At 42.5% G+C, this 26,166-nt stretch overlaps 1 protein-coding gene across 1 annotated transcript in view; it reads right to left on the bottom strand.

The window, feature by feature from the left end:
• Positions 1-25,542, bottom strand: part of phgdh (phosphoglycerate dehydrogenase) — a 31,489-nt gene extending 5,947 nt beyond the window's left edge. The window contains exons 1-10 of the mRNA XM_055638001.1: positions 25,348-25,542; positions 20,676-20,827; positions 20,012-20,077; positions 17,307-17,361; positions 16,591-16,689; positions 9,155-9,287; positions 6,950-7,098; positions 4,533-4,685; positions 2,587-2,725; positions 905-1,032 (exon numbers count right to left, since the gene is read on the bottom strand). Of these exons, the coding sequence (XP_055493976.1) occupies positions 905-1,032; positions 2,587-2,725; positions 4,533-4,685; positions 6,950-7,098; positions 9,155-9,287; positions 16,591-16,689; positions 17,307-17,361; positions 20,012-20,077; positions 20,676-20,827; positions 25,348-25,482 (1,209 nt within the window). The 5' untranslated portion in view covers positions 25,483-25,542. The remainder of the gene's footprint in view (positions 1-904; positions 1,033-2,586; positions 2,726-4,532; positions 4,686-6,949; positions 7,099-9,154; positions 9,288-16,590; positions 16,690-17,306; positions 17,362-20,011; positions 20,078-20,675; positions 20,828-25,347) is intronic.
• Positions 25,543-26,166: the final 624 nt, after the last annotated feature.

The following is a 26,166-nucleotide window of genomic DNA, read 5'->3' as shown; positions in this document are numbered from 1 at the left end:
TTTCAGTTGCCTGATAACAGCTGGGAAGAAATTGACCCCAAATCTGAATCTTTACCTCTTGCTTGATGGGAGAGGAGAGGAGAGGGAGTGACCAGGTGAGATTGGTCCTTGATTATGCTGGTGGTTTGCCGAGGCAATGTGACGTGTAAATAGAGTCCATGTAAGGGAGGTTGATTTGCATGATGATCTGGGCTATGTCCATAACAGTAAGTGTAGTCCCCATACCTGAGGGAGGATGTGGTGACGTTGGAGAGGGTCCAGAGGTTTACGAGAATGATCCCAGGAATGATTGGATTAACATTTTATGAGCGTTTGACGGCACTGGGCCTATACTCGCTGGCGTTTAGAAGAATGAGAGGGGACCTAATTAAAACTTACTGAATAGTGAAAGGCCTGGATAGAGTGGATGTGGAGAGTATGTTTCCACTGGTGGGAGAGTCTAGAACCAGAGCCCATAGCCTCAGAATAAAAGGCATAAAGGAGATGGGGGAATTTATTTTGTCAGAGGGTGATGAATCTGTGGAATTCATTGACACAGAAGGATGTAGATCCCAAGTCAATGGATATTTTTAATGACAGATTCTTGATTAGTTCCGGTGTCTCGCGTTATGGGGAAAAGGCAAGAGAATGGGGTTGAGAAAGGATGATAGATCAGCCAGGATTGAATGGCAGAGTAGACTTGATGGGCTGAATGGCCTAATTCTGCTCCTATAATAGACACAAAAAGCTCGAGTAACTTAGCGGGACAGGAAGCATCTCTGGAGAGAAGGAATGGGTGACGTTTCTGGTCGAGACCCTTCAGACACCTGCTCCTATAATTTATGAACTTTTGGCAAATCCAATTCAAATGAGTTAATTACAACAATGGTCACATATTTACAAAATAAATTCCAAGACAACTCACAGTCACTCCTGTTTCTTTTGCAAGTAAGGAAGCGTTGATAAGGTTGACATGGTTTTCCGAATCTCCTTTAAGCAGCCCCAGGGTCACAGCTGTGGCAATACAATGCCCAGTATTTGTCAGAGACAAACCTTAAAAATAAAATAGAAATGTAATATTTGAACATGTCATATTACTTTCACTCTTTATGATCTCATAGTTTCAGCTTTGCACGTGAAGCAAATATTTTATTAATGCAACGTGTGTCATTTAGATTTGCATTTTATGTTATTGCTTTTATCCTGTATCTGTACACAGTGGACATCTCCATTGTAATCATGTATAGTCTTTCCACTGATTGTATAGCATGCAACAAAAATCTTCACTATACCACGGTACACGTGACAATAAACTAAAATAAACTACACTGGAATAGGTCATATATAGGTTTAGGTTTATTATTGTTATGTATACCGAGGCACAGTGAAAAGCTTGGTTCAATCAAATCAGATAATACTGTACATAAATACAATCAACTCAAACTCAAGTACAATAGGTAAAGTAAAGGGGAAGATACAGAGTGCAGAATATAGTTCTCAGCATTTTAGTGCATCTGTTCCATATAAAAGGTCCAATGTCTCCAATGGGGTAGAGATAACTGGGACAGTACCCTAGAATATGGTAACACTGTTCAGATGACTGATAAAAGAGGGGAAGAAGCTCTTCCTGAGTCTTAATGTGGGCAATTTCAAGCTTCTGTATCTATTGCCTGGTAGGAGCAGGGAGGAGGAGGAATGAGTCTTTGATTATATTGGCTGCCTTTCCGATGCATCGTTAAATGTAGATGACGTCGGTGGTGGGGAGTCTGGTTTGTGTGATGGAGTGGACTACATCCATAGCTCTTTGCAATTTCTTGCTGTCTTGAGCAAGTTATGATGCAACCATTGACTCAATATACTTATGCCTTGTCCAAGCACTGGCAGTTAAATCAAAACAATAAACAGCTACCTGCTTTGTCAGAAATATTGTATGATTGTTCGACACCGCAATACATATTGCTTTTCTAATCATCCAGAATCTTGTTCCATTTCAGAGAGTAAAACTATTCTCTGGATGAAGAATCAAAGTTTGTGTTGGAACAAAAGATTCAGCCACCAGATTTACGCTGGCTTTGAACAGCAATCTTGTTAGTCCCATTGCCTGCTCTACAAACTATATTTCCCATTAGTAACTATCCAATTCCCCAATTAAATCCCTGATTTGATATCCCAGATTAATTTATTCTACAACTACACTGTTAATTTAATAACTTCAGTTGCTGCAAAGCCCACAGATAAGTTAATGATAAACGGTGAGAAGGATTGATAACCCAAACCCAAATTTTAACAGTAGAACATTGTATTGTGCTTAGAGTCTGACCAAATCAAGCTTTAGTTTCTAAGTGGACTCAGTCATACAGAACGTAAACAGGCCCTTCAGTCCAATTTGCCCATGCCGACCAAGATCTACACGAGTCCCACCTGCCTGCGTTTGGGCCTTATTCCTCATATGGAGAGATCACCCTGGTCACGTTATATTCCCCTTTATTCATTCCCCTTAAACACTCACTGACCACAGATTCCTTCTCAGTCATTACCAGACTCCCTCCATGAAACGCTGAAAAAACTCTCAAAACAAAAGGGCAAGACGAGAATTGTGGCACTCACCTACTGTTGCAACTTGCACATTTGTTTGACTGTTTACTTGCCCAGCAAATGCTTTTGCCACCATTCCCAACGCTTCCCCGAGTTGGATCCAAGGTTTTGATTCAGGAATCACAGCGTGGCTGAGAGCCCGGGCATTGATCTAACCAAGGATAAATGTCAGACAGCCATCCACCCAATAACTTTGGGAAAGTATAATGTAATCATGATATGCAAAAGGATGCACACCCTTACAGAATATAGGGCTAATTGTAGAAGTTCACAATGTCATAGCAAATCATTTTTGCTAAGTTCTGCTGCATCTTTTCAATTGAATAGTATCCTTTGTTCTAAATAAACCACAAGTTCATTTTGCAATCAGACCCCTGAAACAACCTCAGTCTGAAGAAGGGTCTTGACCCAAAATGTCACCCATTCCTTTTCTCCAGAGATGCTGCTGCCTGGCCCCGCTGAGGTACTCCAGCATTTTGTGTTTACCTTCTCTGAAACAATCACTTCTTCACAGCCTTTCCCCAGAGTCGCTCCCACACACTCTTATTCTGAATTCAACCTCATTTGGCTATTTCTATTACTGTAATTTCATTTAATTTAGTTACAGCGTGGAAACACCAAGTCCACAACAACCAAATCAGACTCAGAATTTCTAAGTTGACTCCCAGTCATAAAGTCATAAAGCAAGGAAACAGGCCCTTCTGGCTAACTTGCCCATGCCATCCAAGATGCTCCATCTACACCAGTCCTACCAATGATCACCTGTACACAGGTTCCATGTTATCTCAGTTTTGCAGCCTATACACTAAGGGCAATTTACAGATGCCAATTAACCTGCAAACCCGCATGTCTTTGGAATATGGGAGGAAACTGAGGCACCCAGAGAAAACCCACATGGTCACAGAGAGAACAAACAAACTCCATATGGACAGCACCCATAGTCAGGATGGAGCTGGGCCTCTGATGCTGTAAGCAGCAACTCTAACGCTGAGCCACTAGGCCTTCCTCACGTATTGGACTTTAATAATTTTGTTGCACTAACTTCAGACTACACTACCACTTGCTCTGTTCTGGTGCTTTGCACTCATTGTTCTATTTATTACTATATGTATATTGTTTATTCTGTGAGCATCATGAAAACTAGCAATTTCACCACACACTGGTGTATATTACAAACTTATCTCATCGTTATGAACGTTGATTTCTTTCATATTAAGTCACTACTGCATTTCTTCCCCCACCCCCCTCTCTTCACCACCCGAGTCATCCTACTTGTTCCACTGTTCGCATCCTTGTATCCCTGTCTTTAGCACATCTTCCCCAGCCAACCATGGGCTATTATGAACCACCCTTCTTGTGGTTATCTGTTACCGACCGTGTTTTGTTCTTGCCTTCTCTATCTTTCAGTCTGAAGAAGGGTTCCGACCCAAAACATCACCTATTTCTTTTTTCCAGAGAAGCTGCCGAACCCACTTAGTTACTCAAGCACTTAGAAACATAGACATAGAAATTAGGTGCAGGAGTTATCCATTCGGCCCTTCGAGCCTGCACCGCCATTCAATATGATCATGGCTGATCATCCAACTCAGTATCCCGTACCTGCCTTCTCTCCATACCCTCTGATCCCCTTGGCCGCAAGGGCCACATCTAACTCCCTCTTAAATATAGCCAATGAACTGGCCTCAACTACCCTCTGTGGCAGAGAGTTCCAGAGATTCACCACTCTCTGTGTGAAAAAAGTTCTCCTCATCTCGGTTTTAAAGGATTTCCCCCTTATCCTTAAGCTGTGACCCCTTGTCCTGGACTTCCCCAACATCGGGAGCAATCTTCGGGAACAATCGGGAACACTTGGTGTCTATCTTTTGATCTAGTGATATTCTGGTTTAATATTAGCCTTTTTGTAAGCATTTTTTTTTAAATGATCAATTTGAAAAAGCAATAATGGCAGAATTACATACCACTCCAACCAGTGAGCTGCCCTTCACCATGTCCACAATTTGAGCTGCAATATCCTTGCCACAGCGTTCCTGGGCTTCATAGGTACTCGCTCCCAGATGTGGACAGGCAATTACATTTGGATGATTCACGAGACCGAGATTCTTGGGTGGTTCCTGAAAACAATGTAAAAATAGAAAACACTGGGAAAACAGTACTTCAAGACCTTTCAATTGTGCTTGAACATTGAACATTGCTTCAGCCTAGACCAGTGGTTCCCAACATGGGGCATACGCCCCACAGGGGGGCAATTTGATTTTTATGGGGGGCAATTGAGCGCGACTGAGGAGGTCTGGGTCCAAATTTTCGTTTTTTATTTTTTAGGATTTTCCATCAGGTAAACATATGTAGTTTATGTTTCAGATGTTATTTTGAGTAAATAATTTTTTTGGGGGTAAAAAAGGTCTTTATTGTGTAGTTATTACAACCAAGGTATTGGCGTTTTAAGCTTCTTCAGCTGAAACGGAGTTCACTTTTTAAATGATAAGAATTATATATCACCACATGGGGGGGGGGCATCAGGATTTTAGAGGTGATTAGGTGGGGCATGGCCAAAAAAAGGTTGGGAATCACTGGCCTAGACCCTAGCATTAACTGCTGACAAAGAACTTCAAAGCTTTACAAACTTAAACTGGGATAACAATGGAAAGGGTACAATGTGCTGGAGTAATTTGACAGGTCAGGCAGCATCTCTGGAGAACATGGATAGGTGATGTTTCAGGTTGGGACCTTTCCTCAGACTGATTGTGGTGTGGGCGGGAGGGAGGGGGGGGGGGGGGGGGGGGGGGTGGGTGGGGGGCTGGAAGAGAGGAGGGGCAGGACGAAGCCTGACAAGTGATACAGGTGGGAGGGGAAGGGGCAGTAGGCAAATGGTTGGACAAACGCCAGAGCCGAAAAGACAAAAAGTGAGGTAGGGATAGAAGAGGTGCAAATTGTGAAGCCATAGGTAGGAATATGGGTGCAAGGGGAAGGGGAGAAATGGGTGCACATCCAGACGAGGCACAGGAAAAATAGAGGGAAGGAAACAATATATATATATATATATATATATATATATTAGAGATAGTGGAGACTTGTACAATAAACACCATGTAATAGACATTTGGACAGTTTAGAGGGATATGGTCCATATGTGGGCAAATGGGACAAGTGCAGATGGGGCATTTTAGTCAGCATGGGCAAGTTGGGTCAACCCAAGATGGCACCGAAGCCAGTGGATTCTCTGTGTGTTGGTCCCAGAAGAGGATCTGCTATCATATACATTACAATCGCTCCACTCTTTGATCTGTGCATTGTGAATCATGTATAGTCTTTTCTTTGACTGGATAGAATGCAACAAAAAGCTTTTAATTGTACCTTGGTACACGTGATATTAAAAAACGAAAGTTGGGCTTGTTAGTTTGTTTCTATGCTGTAAGGGTAGATAGATAGATTGATGAAGGGGGGTTGATTGGAGAATTCAATGTTCATACCAATGGAAAGTCTTGGTTTAAAACCACAGTAAATTATGTGACTTTCTTTTCAAGGAAAATAATTCCAATTCTATTGGAGAAGCAATCCTTTTATATTGAGTGTATGGAGGCACATGTAGGCCGTTTCCCACAACCACGAAAGGCAAAGCATATCAGGACAACTCACTTGAAAACACAGAGCACCTGTACATGAAATAATCAGAGCTGTCCCAGGAAATCTTCAGCATGCTCAATAAGAGGGCTGTAGAGATTCAGTCTTTGACTATTTGCAAGAAGAGGAATAATAGAATTTTAGACATTAAGGGATCTCTCCAGAGATGCTGCCTGGCCTGCTGAGTTACTCCAGCACTGTGTCCCTTTGTGGACCAACTAAAATCAGCCTGTAAATGACCAAATCTAAAGTCATCTTTTCCCTGTCTATGACATTGTTCTAGGAATTAATCCAAGATTATCTCAACCAATGCACTTTGACCAATATGATAATTCAATCGATTTGTGCATAACTTGTTTGTAAAATACAGCTTTATTTCTCAATTGATACTCTCAATTAGTATGTAAGTTAGAGGTTGAGGCAATATATAGATCGGCCATAATTGAATGGTGGAGTAGACTTGATGAGCCGAATGACCTAATTCTGCTCCTATGACTAATGGTCTTATGATTCTTGGCCAAATACAAAGTATGTCCTGCTGCTGCTAGTAAGTTAAATATACCTCCATATTATGTATCTCTCAAGGATATTCACTGAAGTCTTGAGATGCTTCTTTATAATATGTCACTATAGACGTGCAATTAAAGTAATTGTTCTTCCAATTCCTTACAGAATGCAGAGTATATCAGAAATGTTTTATCATTACACCTACGCAAGGTTATCATGGAAGACAATGCGATAGACAATTTGCGTATACCTCCACAAATACATCTAATGCAGCACCACCACACTGTCCAGATTCCATTGCTCGAAGCAATGCATTCTCATCAATAATACCTCCTCGGGCACAGTTGATAACCTTCACTCCTTTTTTACATTTGGCAAAGGTTTCATCATTCAGCAATCCTAAATGTAAAAATACAAGACAAAATCAGCAGGTCATTTTGTTAAGATTTGATAAACAGCTAAAATATACACCATACTCAACTTGGATTTAAAATATATATACACAGAGCTTATAACACAAAAACACATCATGTTTAAGTGTAATTATAACGACTTTTGAAAGTCGTACAGAAAGCAGAGTATATTGGAAAATGTTTATCATTACATACCACAAGGTTTTTCATGAAAGTATAAAGGTTGTCATGAGATAAAAGATTACCAAAACTTTGATCAAACACAACAAATGAATCTAGATTGAAGGTGAATAAACTGACGTGTAAGAAGGAACTGCAGATGCTGGTTTAAACCGAAGATAAACACAAAAAGTTGGAGTAACTCAGCGGGACAGGCAGCATCTCTGGAGAAAAAGAATGGCTGATATTTTGGGTAGAGACCCTCCTTCAGACTGTTTAGGGATAAGGGAAACGAGAGATATAGACGGTGATGTGGAGAGATAAAGAACAATGAATGAAAGATATGCAAAAAAAGTAACGATGATAAAGGAAACAGGTCATTGTAAGCTAAAGGATGAAAATGAGAAGCTAGTGTGACTTGGGTGGGGGAGGGATAGAGAGAGAGGGAATGTCGGGGCTACCTGAAGTGAGAGAACTGATATTGCCCGTAACAGGATGCATCACGGCATGATTTGGGAACACAAAATGCTGGAGTAACTCAGCGGCGAGGCAGCATCTCTGGAGAGAAGGAATGGGTGACGTTTCGGGTTGAGATCCTTCTTCAGACTGATTTCCGGGGAGGGGGAGGGACAAAGAACTCTGTCCCGCCCCCTCTTCTGACATCAGTCTGAAGAACTTTGTCCTGCCCATCACTGGAATTTTATTTTCCACTTTCTTCAACTTCTTTGAATTGTATCCATTGTTACAAGTTACCTGCAAACTTCCTGTAGCATTGCAGCTAATGTGCATTTGGATTTCAACAATAATGTACTGATGGACAATGAAAACTTTTAGTTCCTGAGACACAAATAAATTAAAATTTGATAATTTCTAGAGGAACATACGAAACATACACACATGGATGCACCTTCCCGTAACACTGATAATGGTTATTTGAGAATGGATGGATGTGAAGGCAATGCCTCATGTTGCCCCATGTCACCTGCACTTCGCACACACCAGTGAACAAGGCAAGAAAAATCTTCTGGTTTACAAAGCAATTCCCATAGTAATGAAATTTAATTGAGTGAAAATATTAGCTGTTTCTCTGTCCAGTGGCGCTGCCTGAGCTGCTAAACATTTCCAACATCTCCTGTTGTTTCAGATTTCCGAAAACTGCAATTTCTTGTTTCCCTCCTTATTTCAGTTTCAACGTAAGCTCCCTTTCTGTCACTGGTATTTACTGATGCTAATGTGGTTGGTGATCCTAAACACAAATTCATTTTTTTGAATTGCACATGCACAATTGTGTCTCTATATCTTCAGGGTTTATTCAAATTCCATTCCCCAGATTTATCACGACATCCACTAATTGCACGCATTTTCAAAATTGTGCATCTCAATAACCCCTTTTTTTCCCCTACCAATATTAAACTTCTAAAATCCCTTATCTAAATAGCTACTGCTTTCTATTCCTCTTCATTTCTCGTGCAATCAGATAACTTTCTTATTCTTGAGTTTCTCAAAATTTGTCTCAACTTGCAGCTAGTTGGGTATAAGTATTGATAGTAGGAATCTTGCTAATCAACAAGTTAACACTTTGGAACTGCACCATGACCAGAACACTAACCATCCTCCTCCACCTTTGCATGGATGACCAACATATTGTGCACTTCCAGTATACAATTTCCAGTGCTTTTCAATGTTTCTCTTTCATTTAGACTTAAACTGTTTGAAGGATTTGAATATATACGAGCAGAGTCCTTAATATTAGAATCCACTAGGTGTACTGGTGCTACCTGAGTGACTGACGTATTCAGTTTCCACTAAGGGAAGTAGTTCCTCAGGTATCACAAAAAGACCCTTTCTGAGCAACGTGCAATGTTGGTGGCATCAATATTTACCTTCAGTAGATGGCATTAAAGGTGTATGAACTGTGATGAAGTCAGAATGTGGCCAGAGATAGTCCAGGGACACAAATTCTACTCCAAATTTAGCTACCACCTCAGCAGGAATTATTGGATCATAACCTATGGTCTGAAACAAAAATAATAATAAATGATAAATGTCTATTGTCTAATTCCAAAATGTAACATGCTAATGTCTTAGGAAACTCTTCAACTTCTCTTAGCTACAAAAATTTACATTAAATGTTACATCAATGCATGGAAGACCCAGCAGTTAAAATCTATTTATTTTAACAAATAGAATACAATAATTGAATATAGGTTAGAGATACACCATGGAAACAGACCCTGCTGAAGGGGGCAGAAATCGCTATAAAAACATGGGGGGGACCCAATTTCTTGGTGGCCGCGAGACTTCGGAGTCTTCGGCCGTGGGCCCTGTGGACGGTTACATCGGGAACTCACCTGGTTGGTGACTCATTCCAAATTCCAATAACAGCAGCTTCATCCGCCCTGAATTGTGGGGCTTGAATTGGCCCGTTTGGGGGCCTTTCATCGCCCGGTGCGGCTTAAAATCGGCTGGCGGTGGCTTCAACACCGGGAGCCTTGATTGCCTTCGCGCAGCAATTTGACTGTCTGACCTCGGGGCGATGGGAGATTCTGCGGCCGATTTTAAGCCGCGCAGGGCGATGAATGGCCCCGCGAACGGGTCGATTCAGCCCTGAGAAAGCGTCTGATACCCGCTTGAATCTTTCAAAAGCTACAATGTGATAAATTACACTTAAACAAATAAAACTGAAGCAAATAAAGGCAAACAGAAGAACCATCCTTGGAGGGGGGGGGGGGGGGGGGGGGGGGGGGGGGAGAGAGAGAGAGAGATGGGGGGAAAAACTAAATAACGCGAGTGAGCGTGAATGAGGGACTTATCTGCAGGTCAGCCAGGAAACCTGTTCGACCAGAGCCTTTAATGACCTGACCCATTTAAATCCGATACCCGTTTAAATCTTTCCCATCCACCAATACATCCAATTAGTTCAAATGGTAATTGAACCCACATCAGCCAGCTTTAAGAAATTCTCCGTAAATACCTTCTTAGTAATCTTCAAGTAGTAATACTTGAAGATCAAAACACAATTGGTGACACATCGTGTTAATATGATGTTAATAGAAACATTTAACAAACGCTTAACAGTGACACCCCCACTGTCTCGTGGAAAGCGGAGATTTTAATAGATTTTTTTTCACCGAATTTCAAAATGCGGATTACAAAACATGGGGGGGGGGGGGTGGATTGTCCCCCACCTCTCAAAGCATGGGAGGGGCACATCCCACCCGGGATTTCCGCCCATGGCCCCCAGAGTTCCCAATGGCCATCGATCACCCTTTCACACTAGTTCAATGTTATCCCACTTTCTCATCCACTCGCTATCCACCAAGCACAATTTTACAGAGGCCAATTAACCTATAAACTCGCACATCTTTGGGAGCAGCCGGAGGAAACCCTTGCAGTTACTGGGAGGAAGTGCAAACTCCATACAGACAGCACCCAAGGTCAGGATCAAATCCGGGTCTCTGGCGCTGAGAAGCAGCAGCTCTATCAGGTGTGCCGCTGTGCTGCACTTACATGATGTCTTTAAAGGAATGACAATTTTTAGGTGTATTTCAGAGATGAAAATGATTGCAAGTACCAACTCAGGAAAGTGGCCAGAGTCAAGATTAAACTGGGGAGCGTTTGAAAGAGAGTTTAGGGAAAGGAATCCAAAGTGTTTGGCTGATGTAGCTGAAGAAAGAATATAAAGCATGAGCAGGATGATGGAAGTCTAAAGGAGGCGTTATCTATGCAAAACATCAGACCAATAATTACAGCTATGAGATGAGAGAAACGTGTAAATAATTGGTCACAGACAGGAGCTGAAGTGGTTAAGGCCCTTCACGTGTCCCTGGCACGCAAATTACGTGACCTCGTTGTTGCGTTGAGGCGCACGGACATTGTGTGGCCGCGCGGGGCCGGTCCCACTGTGAAGCGCGGAGGGGTATGTAGTTGTGCGCGATATATCGCGCGGCGCACGGAAATTTTGTAGCGAGCTAAATCTTCGCGCGCCACCGGCCTGTCGCGTAACAGACGGCCAAAGTGGGACAGGCCCAAGACCCTGGCGTGATGCAATGTCTCACCTCCAACAGCAGCAGAAGCAGGCAAACGATCGTCGAACTCGGCCTGGGGCTCACGGCCGTTGGGGTCCGGATCCGCCCCCACATCTACTCCCAGAGCGGGGCCAAAAAAATTGAAGATAGACACAAAATGCAGGAGTAACTCAGCGGCACCGGCAGCATCTCTGAAGAGAAGCAATGGGTGACGTTTCGGGTCAAGACCCTTCTTTCAGATTGAAGAAGGGTCTCGAACCAAAACATCATCCATTCTTTCTCTCCAGAGGTGCTGCCAGTGCTGCTGAGTTACTCCTGCATTTTGTGTCCATCTTCAAATGACGTCATGTGCTCCAGCCTGCTGTGCGGACGCATGGAGTCACGTGCAACCTTCGCGACCACGAGGTCGCGTAATTAGCATGCCAAGGGCACGTAAGTGGGACAGGAGCTTTATGGTCTTACTAAAGTACTATGGTCTTAACTAAAGTAAAACAATGCACAAGAGGGGTCGGAGGCAAGGGAAATAACTGGACAGTCTCAAACTGTAAGACCAGGAAAAATGCATTTTTGGTGTCACTTATTCATGAATCAACTTCCCAATTGCTCCAATTGGTATTCTTGTGAAACTCCCAATACAACTCACCATAAATTAAACATGAAACAAACTGTGAACAAATACCAATGCTCTATGATTAACAAGTAGCTTTGGAAGTAATTCTGCTCCACAGAAGCACAAAGAAAGCACTGTTTTCAACAGCCTGCTAATCTACCAACAGAGGAATTCAAGCACACTGGGTTACAGAAGTGCAGATATTAACTTGGCACTGCTCAATAAACCAGCATTTAAACAGTACAGGCAAAAACAGGCTGCATTTAAGTTTTTTATCATCCCAATACACATCAAAATGTCTAACAGCCACTGAGCTATCTTTAATGTGCATTCACTGCTGTAACATAACATGCTCTGGACACAACAGTCTCCCAACAGCAGCAATATGACCATGGTCAATAAATACCCTCCCGCACACAATTTCATCCAAAATAGTACCAAATGAGATTTGGCTAGATCAACATATAAAACTAGATGTAGCTCTCTTCCCTCTCATTTTATGTACTTCGATCACCAACTCTGCCAAAATTTACTAAAGCGAGAATAGGAAATCTTCAGTGCAATTTTGTGCTACAACCCGAACATCAGTTTTGGTTTTTATTTTAATGACTGAATACATTAAAGATACAGACGGCAGACAAAACTTACCAAACTATGTATTAGTGCTTTGGAAAACTTTAACAATAATCAACTACTTGAGAGTATTTGTTTTATATCTCGGGTCCAACATTTTAATCGCGCTAACAAATATAAACATTTGGTCTACTTGTTTTCAGATTTCAATAGCTGTATTGTTCACAATTTGCCAGGCAAAACAATGTGTCAATGGTATCATTAAGAGTCAAGTTACTATCTCCTGGGGTAACAAAGCCATTTAATAAATCAAACTGTACAAACCTTCCAGCTGCGATTTAAATGTAGCCTTCAAATAATTCTTCAAAAATTTCTATTTACGTAAATCAAAATATGTAAAAATCCTAATACTATTCAGTTAGAAATATAGCATGAACAACTTTAGTAAATTTAAAACATAGGAAAAGGGTCTTGACCCAAAACGTCACTTCATTTTCTCTAGAGATGCTGTCTGACCCGCTGAGTTTTTTGTGTCTATATATAGGAAAGGATTAGTTGGCTTGGCACATGGCTCATTTACTTTCACTCAGCAAGCAGAGAACAATACAGCAACAAGAATGGTGAGATGCTGGTGGACTGTATACAAGGCATAAGGAGCTGCAGACGGTGGTTTACAACAAAACCAAAGTGCTGGACTAACGCAGCATCTCTGGAGAACATGGATAGGCGCCATTTTGGGTTGTGGGGCTGTGGTGGTGTAGGGGTCTTTTGAAGATCTCAAGATGGATAAATCCCTTGGGCCTGGTAGGATTTACATCAGGTTATCGAGAGAGGCAAGAGAGATGTTTGCAGGGGCCTTGACTAAGATCTTTCTATTCTCTCTTGCCACGGGCGAGGTCCAAGAGTAGACAATGTTGTTCCTTTGTTTAAGGAAATAGGGATAATTCTGGGAATTATAGGCCAGTGATCCTCACATCAGTGGTAGGGAAGTTATTGGAGATGCTTCTTAGGGATAGCATTTGTTCACATTTGGAAGGGAATTGGGTTAATTAGGGACAGTAAACATGACTTTGTGCATGTCTTACAAACTTGTTTAGTTTAGATATACAGCGCAGAAACAGGCCCTTTGGCCCATTGAGTCTATGCCGACCAGCGATCCCTGCAAACTAACACTATCCTACATGCCCTAGCGACAATTTACAATTTACGCCAATTAGCCTACAAAACGGTACATCTTTGGAGTGTGGGAGGAAACCAAAGCACCCGGACACACAGGTCACAGGAAGAACGTACAAACTCCATACAGACAGCACCCATACTTAGGATCGAAATCAGGATTCTGGCGCTGTAAGACAGCAACTCTACCGTGGCGCCACCGTGCCACCCCTCAACTTGATTGAGTTTTTTGAGGTGGTAACGAAGGTCACTGATGAGGATAGGGCAGTAGATATTGTCTACGTGGTCTAGAGGAAGGCACTTCATGTTAAGCTGATCTAGAAGATTGAGATGGATAGGAACCATGGTGAGTTGGTGGTTTGGATTCAAAAATGTTTTACCTAGAGAAGACAGAAGGAAGTGGTGGATAGGTGTCCTTCGGGCTGGAGATCTGTGACCAGTGGCGTTCTGCACAGATCAGTACTGGGGCTCCTGTTTGCAAAATTACTTACATGAAAATGTACTTGAGTTGGTTACTAAGTTTGCAGATGGCACACAAATGAGTGGAGTTGCAGACAGCGAGGAAGGCTGCCAAAAGATGCAGTGAGATATAGATCAGTTGCACATATGGGCCGAGAAAGGGCAGCTGGATTTTAATCCAGGCAAATGTGAAGTGTTGCATTTTAGGAGGGAAGTTTGCAGTTAATGCAAGACCCTGAAGAGTACTGATGCATGAAGGGATCTTGGGATCCATGTCCATAGTTCCCTGAAAGCAGCAACACGAGTAGAGAGTAGTAAAGAAGGCATACGGCAAGTTTCCATTGAGTGCCAGAGTCAGGAAGTCATGTTGCAGTTTTATAACACTTTGTTTAGGCTGCATTTGGAGTATTGTGTGCAATTCTGGTCATGGCATTTCAGGACGAATGTGGAGGCTTTGGCGAGGGTACAAAAGAGGTTTACGAGGGTGCTGTTTGAATTAGATGTTATTATCTATAAGGGGAAGTTTGTCAACCGTGAATCACTTTCTATGAAACATTGATAGCAGAGGGGATACCTGATAGAAAGTTGACAAAATTATGGGAGACACGCAGAATCTATTTTCTCAAGGGTGGAAATGGCAAATATTAGCGGCCAAAGTTAAGGCCAGAGGGGGACAGTTTAAAGGAAATGTGTGGGAGCAGTTTTGCTTTAAACAGAAAGTAGTAGGAACCTGAAGCCCGATGCCAGGGATGGAGGGGGAAGCAGATACAATAGTGGCATTCAAGAGACACTTGGAGAGGCAGATGGACAGGCAGGGAATGGAGGAATATTGGTCATGTGCAGGCAGAAGGAATTTGTTTAATTTGGCATCTTGTTCAGCGTAGACATCATGGGCCTAAGGGCTTGTTTTAGTGCTGTTTGGTTCTATCTTCTAACATGCGTAATCTGAAAAATCTGCTTGTTCAGCATTACCAAGGTTCCAAGGGTGCCAGATTATCAGAGTTTTACGGTATTCCGTTTTTGTTTGGTGGGAAACAACAGCAACATAAGCTGATTGTTCTACGAGTAAACAGGAACTGCTTTTTCTGACTAGCAAGACTTAAAACTACATCAGAAGGAAAGAAAAGTGTTGCACTCCATCTGATACCATGGGGGTGAATTTTGTGCCAGAACTGGGTTTCCAGCAAGAATAAAAACCCCAACGGATGCAAACGCAAGAGGTCTGAAGTGAGAACATCTCCCCTCAATACCAAATAACACTTTCAGCTGCCAAGCACAATTTCTATCAGTGCTGAGGGACTGGAGAAAGGGACTTAGAAATGTAAACGCAAAACATCTATGTTGGAGATAGATCTGAAGAAAGGTCTCGACCCGAAACGTCACCTATTCATTCGCTCCATGGATGCTGTCTCACCCGCTGAGTTTCTCCAGCATTTTTGTCTACCTTCAATTTTTCCAGCATCTGCAGTTATTTCTTAAACATCTATGTTGTAGATATCAAAACGACTTTTCGTGAAAGATGAGCAAAATTGGCTTGAATACTTTAGTCTTCTTAAACAGATTATACACCATCCTGATATTTTAAGATATTTCACAGTTTTACAGTGCTATTTTTATCCTTGAATGCAGCAAAGACTAATAAGTTAATTGTAATTGAAGCGAATGTCCTCCTCCATGTACTAACATGAATCGAGATTATGAAGGGGAGGGGGGGGCGGAGAGAGATGAATGTTTAGTTGTTCACACAGAAACACAGAAGACATTAATTTTCTGTAAATGAGGCATGCAAAATCAACATATTAAGCATTCCCTGAATCAAGACATTCCTCAAAAGACCTTTTTGCAGCTTAATTGGCTTCTGTAAAATATCTGCAGAGGGTCAGGAGTGGGAAAGTGGGATAACATAGAACTATTGTAAACAGGTAGTCGATGATCCCTGTGGACTGGATGGGCAAAGGGCATGTTTACATGGTGGTTTTCTCAATTTCTCAACTAAACTCAAAGACCATCCCTTGATCCCTCGAAGGGCCGAATGGCCTACTCCTGCACCTATTTTCTGTTTCTATGTTTCTATGTTTGATTTGGTTTATGCAACTCCCTCTTAATCCTTTTTGGCCTTGGTTTCACTTTACTTGAAATCTCTTTAGGCATTTCTTTGTTGATGCTACATAAACACAAAATGTTGTCAAAACTTATTGTGTATGTTTTGTATCTATGAAACTGTATGGTATAAACTTTCTTGTTAACCCCACACATTCCAAGTGGTCAATTTATCCATTCAACCATTACAGGCTTTGGACACAGATTTCACTTTGTATTCATTTTCTGCAATGTCATCTCTAAAGGGAAAGAAAAGATTTATTTTGTGAAATATTTAAGAATGAAATGTAATAAAGTGCTGTTAAAACAAGTCTGGTTGCCTTATTTATTTTAAATAGCCGAACTCCCATGTTCCACCATACAGTGGCATTACCTTCATTCCAAAGGACTGCATTCTGGTTGCTACTTCTTTGCCAATTCTTCCAAGTCCCACAATTCCAAGAGTTTTCCCATACAGCTCCATGCCCATGAACTAGGAATAAGATCAGGAAAATTTGGTCACATCACAGTCTTCAAAGCAAGAAAACATCAGACTTTGGAGATACAGTGTGGAAACAGGCCCTTCGGCCCATCGAGTCAGTGCCAACCAGCGATCATCCTGTACGCTAGCCCTGTCCTACACACTAGGGACAATTTACAATTTACAGAAGCAAACTAACCTATAAACCTGTACATTTTAGGAGTGTGGGAGGAAATCCTGCAGAAAACCACGCGGTCACAGGTAGAATGTACAAACTGCGTACAGGCAGCACCCGTAGTCAGGATCGAATCCGAGTCTCTGGCGCTGCAAGGCTTCAACTCTATCCCTGCGCCGTGTTCCAAAATGCATCTTCTGTTGATGCACAGGCTTCCCATTGACTTTTTATTATCAAAACTATCGCACATAAACTTTTTGCCTGTCAGGTCTAAAGCACCGTACACATTTTATTTCTCGATAAACATATGCAGTTTGAATTCTGCATGCGCTAATAAGGCAGTGTTCTAGCCAACCTGTTATTAGCAAAATTTCAAAATTCAAAGGATCATTTCCCCCTTACAATTTCGAGCCACTCGTTTGTGTTCTTGAAATAATTCATACCGCTACCTCACCTTCTTTCTCTCCCAGTTTCCAGCTCTCATGGAAGCAGCCCCTTGAGGAATTTTCCTACAATAGCAAATGAATTTTCATTTTAATTTATCACAGATGAAAAGCAAAGAAAATAGCTGTAAATATTCACTAATGTTAAACAATTGTCCAGTTCAAAACAGGAGCACAAGACAATAGAAATGGAGACAAAGTACTGAAGAAGGGTTCCAAACCGAGACATTGCCAATCCATGTCCTCCAGAGATGGTACCTGACCCACTGGATTACTTCAACATTTTGTGTCTTATTTTCTAGAAACACTCAGCAGGTTAGGTAGCATCTGTAGAAGGAGAAACATGTTGGACTCTTCAGGACATAATTTTCTGTTTTACTTGATATTCCCAGCATCTGCAGATTTTTGATTTTCAATGAAAGACAAATGATTTGGATCAAGATGCAAGGTGTTGTTTGAAAAAATTATTTAAAATAATATGAACGCAAAACTGGCTTTTAGGATATTATCAGCTTATCTTCTAAGCTTATGCTCTTCACACTGAAACAGATACAAGATAGAAACTGCAGGTCAGGCAGCATCGCTGGGGAAAAGAAATTGGTGACGTTTCGGCTCAGAACCCTTCTTCAGGCTGAAAGCTGAAGGGTTCCGACCCGAAACATCACCTACTCCTTTTCTCCAGTGATGCTGCCTGACCTGTGGAGTTACTCCAGCATTTTGTATCTATTTTCAGTATAAACCAGCATCTGCAGTTCCTTCCAGTACAAGACAGAGACTATAGACAGCAAAAAGATCAAAAGCATCATCAAGTAAAACTGCAGATGATCAAAGGGAAGATCTTAATAAAAAAAAGTTTCCCCAAATAAAACAGGGCTGCTTGCCAACAGCTGAATGCCAACAAATGGGAAAAAATAAAGCAAAATCGCAGAGGACAGTGAAGGTGCAAGGGACTGCAAGAAACAAACAGTAAATAAATATGAGAAATATATTATCAGAACTACAGAAGGGAACAAACTAAACAGCTGAATATCAAGATTAACAAACAAGTTTACACATTTCATAAATATAAAATTTCAATCAACCAATGAGAATTTTAAAAGGTGTGATTTTGTGTTTAGAATATATACGCATATTGAGCAATACTTTCCATTCAATTCTGTCCTTGCTACTAATACTATTTCACACAGTAGCACGTCAAAAGATTATTATAAGGGGGAGACATAAGAAACGGCAGATGCTGGAACCTTGAGCAAAATTCAAGGTGGTGAAGGAACTCAGAGGGTCAGGAAGAATGTGCTGAGGGAATGAACAGACAAAATTTCGAGTCGGACCCATCTTCAGACTGGTAGCAAGCAAAGATCTTAGAGCGGAGCAAGATGGTCCACCTGCAAAATCCAATGGACTGACGTGTAACCGGAGAGTAACTTCCGCCATTTCAGTAAACCCGACTTCAGTTATGCCTCTCGCAGTGTAATGACGAGCGTTGCGGGGGAAGAGTTTGTGTGTTTTTAAATGTCTCAAATGTTTTTTTAATTTTTCTTTTTAAATGCAGTAAACCCTGATCAATTTCCCCCATCACTGTCAGCACTGCCTTGGTCGCTCTTTGTTGAAGTAAGTGTGTGTGTGGAAACTTGCGTGATTGTTAATCTGACTGGAAGCCAAATCTGACTGGACACACGCTAATACACACGAAAACGGCACATACCTTGTACAGGGAGGAACTGCAGATGCTGGTTTAAACCGAATACAGACATAAAAGGCTGGAGTAAATCAGCGGATCAGGCAGCATCTCTGGAGAAAAGGAATAGGTGATATTTCGGGTCGACTTTTTCGATAGCTGCCACGACCCGTTTGTTTTCGTCCGTCTGTCCCCGCGTTCGCTCGCTCTTGGTGCCGGCGCTTCTCCCCTCAGACTCCGCCAAACAAACAAACACACGCACACACACAGCATGTCCGGCAGATCGGTGCGGGCCGAGACCAGGAGCAGGGCGAAGGATGACATCAAACGGGTCATGGCAGCTATCGAAAAAGTATGGAAATGGTAATTAAAAAAAAAAGCACCCAAAAGAAATAAATGTTTAACAAAAAAAAGGGGGGCCGGCGATCGCTCCGTGTCCGTGTCGGAGGGAAGGGGGGGGGGGGGGGGGGGGGGGGGGGGGTTTGAGTTCCTCTTTCCCCTCTCAGTCTGAAGACGGGTCTCGACCCGAAATGTCACCTATTCCGTTTGTCCAGAAATGCTGCCTGACCCACTGCATTTTGTGTCTATCCTTTAATCTCTCGGCCTGATATAGCAGAATCTCCCTGAATTAGTTTGACGCCATGACGGAAGCCGGTTACGGAAATGGCGCTGAAGATTACCCAACACCTACTACGGCTTTTTCGCGGAATGAACCATCTTGCTCCACTCTTAGATCTTTGGTAGCAAGCAAGTCTGGGTCAGAACATGGTCAAAGAGCAGAAGAGCAGCAGGAATCACAAAGAGGGTCTCACAGAACCTCTTCAGAGTGGGAATGCTCTGAAGAGATTTTGCAGTGAAGCAGTAAAAAGCGGGCACAAGCACCTCCAATAAGATAAGGTTATCAGCATGCGACACTATCTTTGACTAGCAAATTCATTTGTGATCCAAGCCAAACATTATTAATCATGTGTTTTTCACAATGCTTTATTTTAATATAATTTGCATTAGGATATTTACATTGGTTAAAAAATGCCTTACCTGGCCAAACACATGATCATTGCACAAGTCAATTCAGCGGCACTGATCGTGTTCCCATTTGGTGTGCTGTGGAGAAAAACAATTACGAAAAAGTTACTGATCTTTTGAACATTGCAAAAGTTTCAAAAGAAAGGTTAGACTGTTTGGTGAAAAAGTTAAAAATACCTTTCTCTCTACTTTAAACTCTAGAGACACAGAGTGGAGTGGAAACAGACCCTTCAGCCCATTTAGTCCGCATCACCCAGTAATCCCTCACATACACTGGCACTATCCTACACACTAGGGACAATTTACAATTTAACGGAAGCTAATTAACCTATGTTTCTGTACATCTGTGGAGTAGGAGGAAACCAGAGCACCCGAGAAAACCCACACGGTCACAGGGTGAATGTAGAAACTGTACAGTCAGCATCCAGAGCCAGGTTCAAACACAGTCTCTGGTACTGTAAGGCAGCAACTCTGTGCCACCCCTTCATTGACTTTAGTACTTTACGAGTGTAGACATTTTTTGGTACATTTTACTACTGTTAAAGAATATGCTCAAATATTTCAAAAAGTAATCCTAAATGTTGTATCTGTTATAAAGCTAATTATTTTATGCAGATTATTGAAAATCTAATACGCTCAGTCTTTTTGAACTTTTAAATAATTAAATTGTGCATACTTCATCACAATAATTCCATTCCTTGTTGAAGCATCAATGTCCACATTATCCACTCCTGTTCCTGCCCGACCAATTATCTTCAGATTCTTGGCAGCATTTATTACATCAGCTGTAACCTTTGTTCCCGAACGGATTATAAGTCCATCATAGTCCTAATAACAATAAAAACAATGCATTATTACTCTCATTTGATAATATATTTTACTAAAAGTCTCTCGAACAGAACTACAAGCAGTTTTCTTATTATAGAATTTGTAAATAATACATTTTAGATTTTACTAGACCAAGTACAGACCCGTGGGTCTGCTCCCCCAACGCACCCGTTCCCTACCCGTAGCCCCCACGTGAGGTGCTGTCCACCAACTCAAGCCGTTCCAGAACGTAAGATTCCAGCACTCCCCTTGCCTCCATCAGCTGTGCTATTTATAAAAAATTCCAATTGCACTTGCCCTGCGTGATGCAATAGCAATTATCCATCCCCCTCCTAGTCTATACATTGTGATGTCGTCAGTTCAAGCTGCCATTGTGATGTCATCAGCTGAAACTGGTCAGTTTGAAATTCACAGACGTCATAATTTGAAGCTGGTCGGTTTGAAATTCAAGGTAATTAATCAGTAATAAGTCGAGAAATAAAGCATAAAATGTTCAGTGAAAGTGATCTCTGACTCGAGGTGAAAAATGCGAATCAGAATATGTAGAAGTCTTGTGAAAGTTGGCATTTTTTAAAGTTTTAATCGCGAATAATGTGTAAAATATAGGATGATGACACAATCATTGATGCTCGTCTCTGCTAGCAGAGCCATTGTGACGTCATCATTTGAAGCTGGTGATTTTAATTTCAAAGTCTTTTGACTTAATCAGTAATGACTCGAAAATAAGTTGAGAAATAAAGCATGAAATGTTCAGATAAGGTGTTCCCGGCCTAGACGGGAAAAATGTCAACTGGAATATGTAAAAATGTGAGGGGGGATGACTCGAAGCGCGTGAAAGATTCTGTGGAAGAACCATTGTGACGTCATCAGTGAAAGCTCGTCGTTTAAAATTCAAAGTTTTGTGATATTTTTTAAACATTTTCAGTAATAAGTCGAGAAATAAAGCATGATATGTTCAGAGAAGGTGTCCCGGCCTCGATGGAAAAAATGCCAACCAAAATATGTAAAAATGTTATCGTTACTGTGTAGTTTTTTCACGATGATGTAAAGACACACATATATATACACATAGACACGTACAAGATCAGAGTTTTAATAAGTAATAGTCCAAGTGAGAACCGTTGGTTCCCTTCCCCTCAACGTGCAGTTGCGGGGTGGGGGGGGGGCGGGGAGCCTGCGGCGTCACACACACTAACCACCCTGCACATGCACACACTAGCCCCCCCCTTTATATTATATTAATATTATTAATTCGCTCCTTTTACCCCATCTCCCGGCCTATCCACTCACGCATAGCCCCCAACTCCACAGGCGCGGCTAGAGACGGAGAGGGAGGGGGGTAGAGAGAAAGGGCAGAGAGAGAGATGTCACTCGAAGCGCGTGGTAGATTCTGTGTGTGAGACGGCATCAAGCAGACCCATTGTGACGTCATCAGCAGAAGCTCGTCATTTAAATTCAGTCTTTTCATTTTTTTTTAACATTTTCAGTAATGTCAAGAAATAAAGCACAAAATGTTCAGATAGTGATTTTACTCGACGGGAAAAATGTCAACTAGAATATGTAAAAATGTTATCATTACCGCATAGTTTTTTCGCGAAGATGTAAAAACACACACATATAAGATCTGATTTTAGAGTTCTTTAGTAGACCAAGTGGGATCCGTTGCATCTGGCTATCTGCTGCGTGACACACTACCACCCCCCATTGATATTATATTAATGTTATTCATTCGCTCCTTTTACCCCATCCCCCACTCTATCCACTCACACATAGCCCTAAACTCGCAGGTGCGGCTAGAGAGGGAGGGGGGTAGAGAGAGAGAGAGAGAGGGCAGAAGCAGAGATGATGATACTGCATCAACAATGTTACTAACTAGATGTTTTTTTCTCATTTCAATGCAGGTTTATTTAATTAAGCTGTTCCTATATATTTACCTGCTATTCAGAAAACAGTAAACTATATGGAGCCACGGGAACATATAAGACACCAAAACCAGCTGGTAGGATCCCCACAAATAAAAATAAAATTAGTATGGAAGAAGAAAATAAGGGGCATCAAAAGGAAGATAAATAAGGGGGCTTGGAAAAACAAAGGGCCTTATGATAGAGTGGAAATAGCTGGCTGATGCTTTGACTCTATTCCAGCAAGAGGTTATGCATCTCCCCGGGACAAGTGAAACGACCAACAAGCCACTGTTCTTCACAATAAGCAAGTTTGGTATTCCGAAAAACGCAAGGAATCATGGGATTTGTCAAAGTTCATTGGAGAAAAAAAAGCGAACGGTGGTGCCAAGCAGCGGGAGAGCAGGGTGTAACAGCGAGAGAGAGAGGGGAAGATGTGAGTGGGAGAGCGAGGGAGAGACTGGACCGGCAGAGAGACGGTGAGTGGTGGGGGAGACAGAAGAGGGGTGAAAGACATGTGTGTTTGTGTTTTACTCACAGATGTGTTTAGTTTAACATTCCGCAGGGAGTGCCGGGGTTTGCATGTTGGTTGCAGAGGCGGCCAATGTCCCCCAGTCCCTCCCTTCAGTCCGGGAGAGATGGGAGGGTGGAGAGATTGTCCTGGCGCCGGGGAGTTCTTGCAGAGACGGGGTGCACGGGACCTGCAGTGAAGCCGCGATAGCGAGTTCCTCCCCCCCTCATCTCTCTTCCCATCCCTCCCCCCATCCCTCTCCCCATCCCTCTCCACAGCTCTGTCCCCGCCACCTCGCCTTTACCAGGCGTCGCTCTGTAGGAAGGAACTGCAGATGCTGGCTTACACCGAAGGTAGACACAATGTGCTGGAGTAACTCTGCGAGACAGGCAGCATCTTTGGAGAAAAAGAATAGGTGACGTTTCGGGTCGAGACCCTTCTCCAGAAATGTTGCCTGACCCGCTGAGTTACTGCAGCATTTTGTGTGTATCCCCGTTGATGACTGATGCTCGGCTTTCGCTGGCACAGAGGGGGTTAACGGATAGCCACTGGATAAGGCGAGAGGTGCAGCTGACGGTCCCCGGCCCGTCGAGGAACGGGTTCCTCGGGAGTTGGAGCAGAGTTGATCTGGAGTTAACGCTTCTTCTCCGCGCTAGCCTGGGGCTCCACTGCTCCGGGCCTCTGTCCCGTCAGACCAGGGTCACCCCGGACATCTCTGGCCGCCCCTGGACAGGGATGGGACACACGGGAGGGGACGGTAGTGAGACTCTACTCACAAATCTGCCTCCTGGTGTTATGCAGAAGAGGGGTGCGTGGTTCGCCCCTGTATAACCCTGTATAACCCGGAGGGCAGCCCGAGTGAGAGTGGAACCCATACTCCCAGGCTGAGGGGGAGAAAATGATTCATTAGATTGTCACTGCTGAGATTTTTGCATGGACCAGTGGAGAAGGGAGAACTAGTGTCGCTAACTCCAGTTGCAATTCAACAGCACTTGCAGCGCCGGAGACCCGGTTCGAACCTGACTACGGATGAATCGCAGGTCTGTATACACGCAGCAGCACAGCTGCCGAGCATGTTTATCTCCAGTGACCTATGACCTGGGCATGCGCAGTCGGAATACCGAACATTCCTATTACCCCCCCCCCCACCGAGGAACAGCACAGGTGACGATGAAATGAGAATGGAAGAGTGGGAAGGTAAAGGAGTCAACAGGGGAAAAAAAACAACGTACACCTTTAACATCAATCGGTAATTACAAATTACATCATGTGGAATTGCCTCAACTCAATTTTCTCAGATTCAAATTTCAAGGACGCCTGCAGAAAACCTTCATCACGTGTGATTTTTTGAACGGGGGAGATTTTCTATATTAATTCTACTTACAATTATACAGTCTGATAAGTAGATGTTTTCCTCTTTGATTTCACTTCACTGGTAAAAAAAAGTCAATACGTCTCACGCAACACAAGTACCAAAATTAGAACGATTACGATGCCAGAGTTTAAAATCACAACGATTTAATGTTGGAGCCTTAAGTTTCAGAACGACCGAAAATAATGTTTTGTGAAAATTAATAAAACAAAAACTTCAGGTGCTGGAAATCTAAATTAAAACAGAAATGTAAAAAATACATTGTTTTGTGCGATTTGGGTTAGGTTTTAATTGGAACCGAATGTTTAAGGCAAAAGAGTAATGCATAGCACACTTGGGTTAAATATATACATTAAAAACAATTGAACGCAGCAAGACTCCTGGTTCCCGAACAGCCCGAGACTACGGCATTTCTCATGGGGAAACCTCTCAGCGCTGTTGCATCAGCAAAGATCCTGGTTGAATGATCCCGGATCCACGCCATCACAACAATTCGCTCTCCAAAAATATTATATAACCCAAATCAAGATTGCATGCAGCTCATCCGCATCCGATCGCATTTCATCCATTTGCTTATAAAGGGGGGGGGGGGGGGGGGGGGGGGGGGGGGGGGGGGGGGGGGGGGGGATTGTCTTCAGATGAAGATTACCAGCTCTCCCTCCGCAACACTCCTACCCTCCCCGCAAGCAACTGAGCGCCGCAAGCCCACCGCACACTATCTTACAGCGAGTCACACCTTTATTTCAGCAAGCAGCTCATCCTTCGTCAGATTTTTCTTCTCTGCCACTTTGATTCCGTTTTCCTCCAGGATCTTCTTGCAACTGGCATCCACACTCTCGCTGATGAGGAGGCGACGAACCGAAAAAGCCATCTTTCCTTGCAACTTCGGGAGTGAAAGTATTCACGTGATCAGCAGCCCCGACTTTTCAAAGCTGCCTTAACCCCGCCCTTCGGCGACTAATATGAAGCATTTTCGTTTTTTTTAAATTCACGGACACTGCTTGCAAAACAGCAAATCAAAAACAAGCGTGCTGATTTCAAACCGTATATTGCGATTTCAAACGCAATTTGTTCTCAGGGCAAACAAATGTCAGAATAAATGAAGGAATGTACAGAATAAATTCTTACGGTAAATGATTATGTCACGATAATTTAAACATTTTCCCAGTTAACATTTTCACGTACATTTTATTGGAGGAACTTTTACTTGGGATGCATTTACACAAAAATGTTTCGTACCCAGTTGAAACCGACTCCACGAGGCATAAATGATTGGACCAACAGGGAATCTCAATCGGCTTTGTTCAAATTGACTGGTACCTGATGCCAAGTTAAAGAAGGCAGTTTTGCATTAGTACTGAATGTGCAGGCTTGGATATCCTGCAGTATTTTTTGTGAGATCTCTGTGCGTTTCTGCAGAAACTCGAAACTTTTTAGTGTCTCTAAACTTTCGCCAAAGGTTTAATGTGAGCTTTTGCAGTGTATTTCAATTGTGTCTTCTGTACAGCACTCGGCCCATTGGTCAAAATCTCCCCGTCCGTTCTCTGTACAGTCT

This window comes from Leucoraja erinacea, chromosome 7 (genome assembly GCF_028641065.1).
Source record: "Leucoraja erinacea ecotype New England chromosome 7, Leri_hhj_1, whole genome shotgun sequence".
Lineage (NCBI taxonomy): Eukaryota > Metazoa > Chordata > Chondrichthyes > Rajiformes > Rajidae > Leucoraja > Leucoraja erinaceus.
Note: the sequence above shows the minus strand (reverse complement) of the source record. Positions and strands in the feature narration are given on the sequence as shown.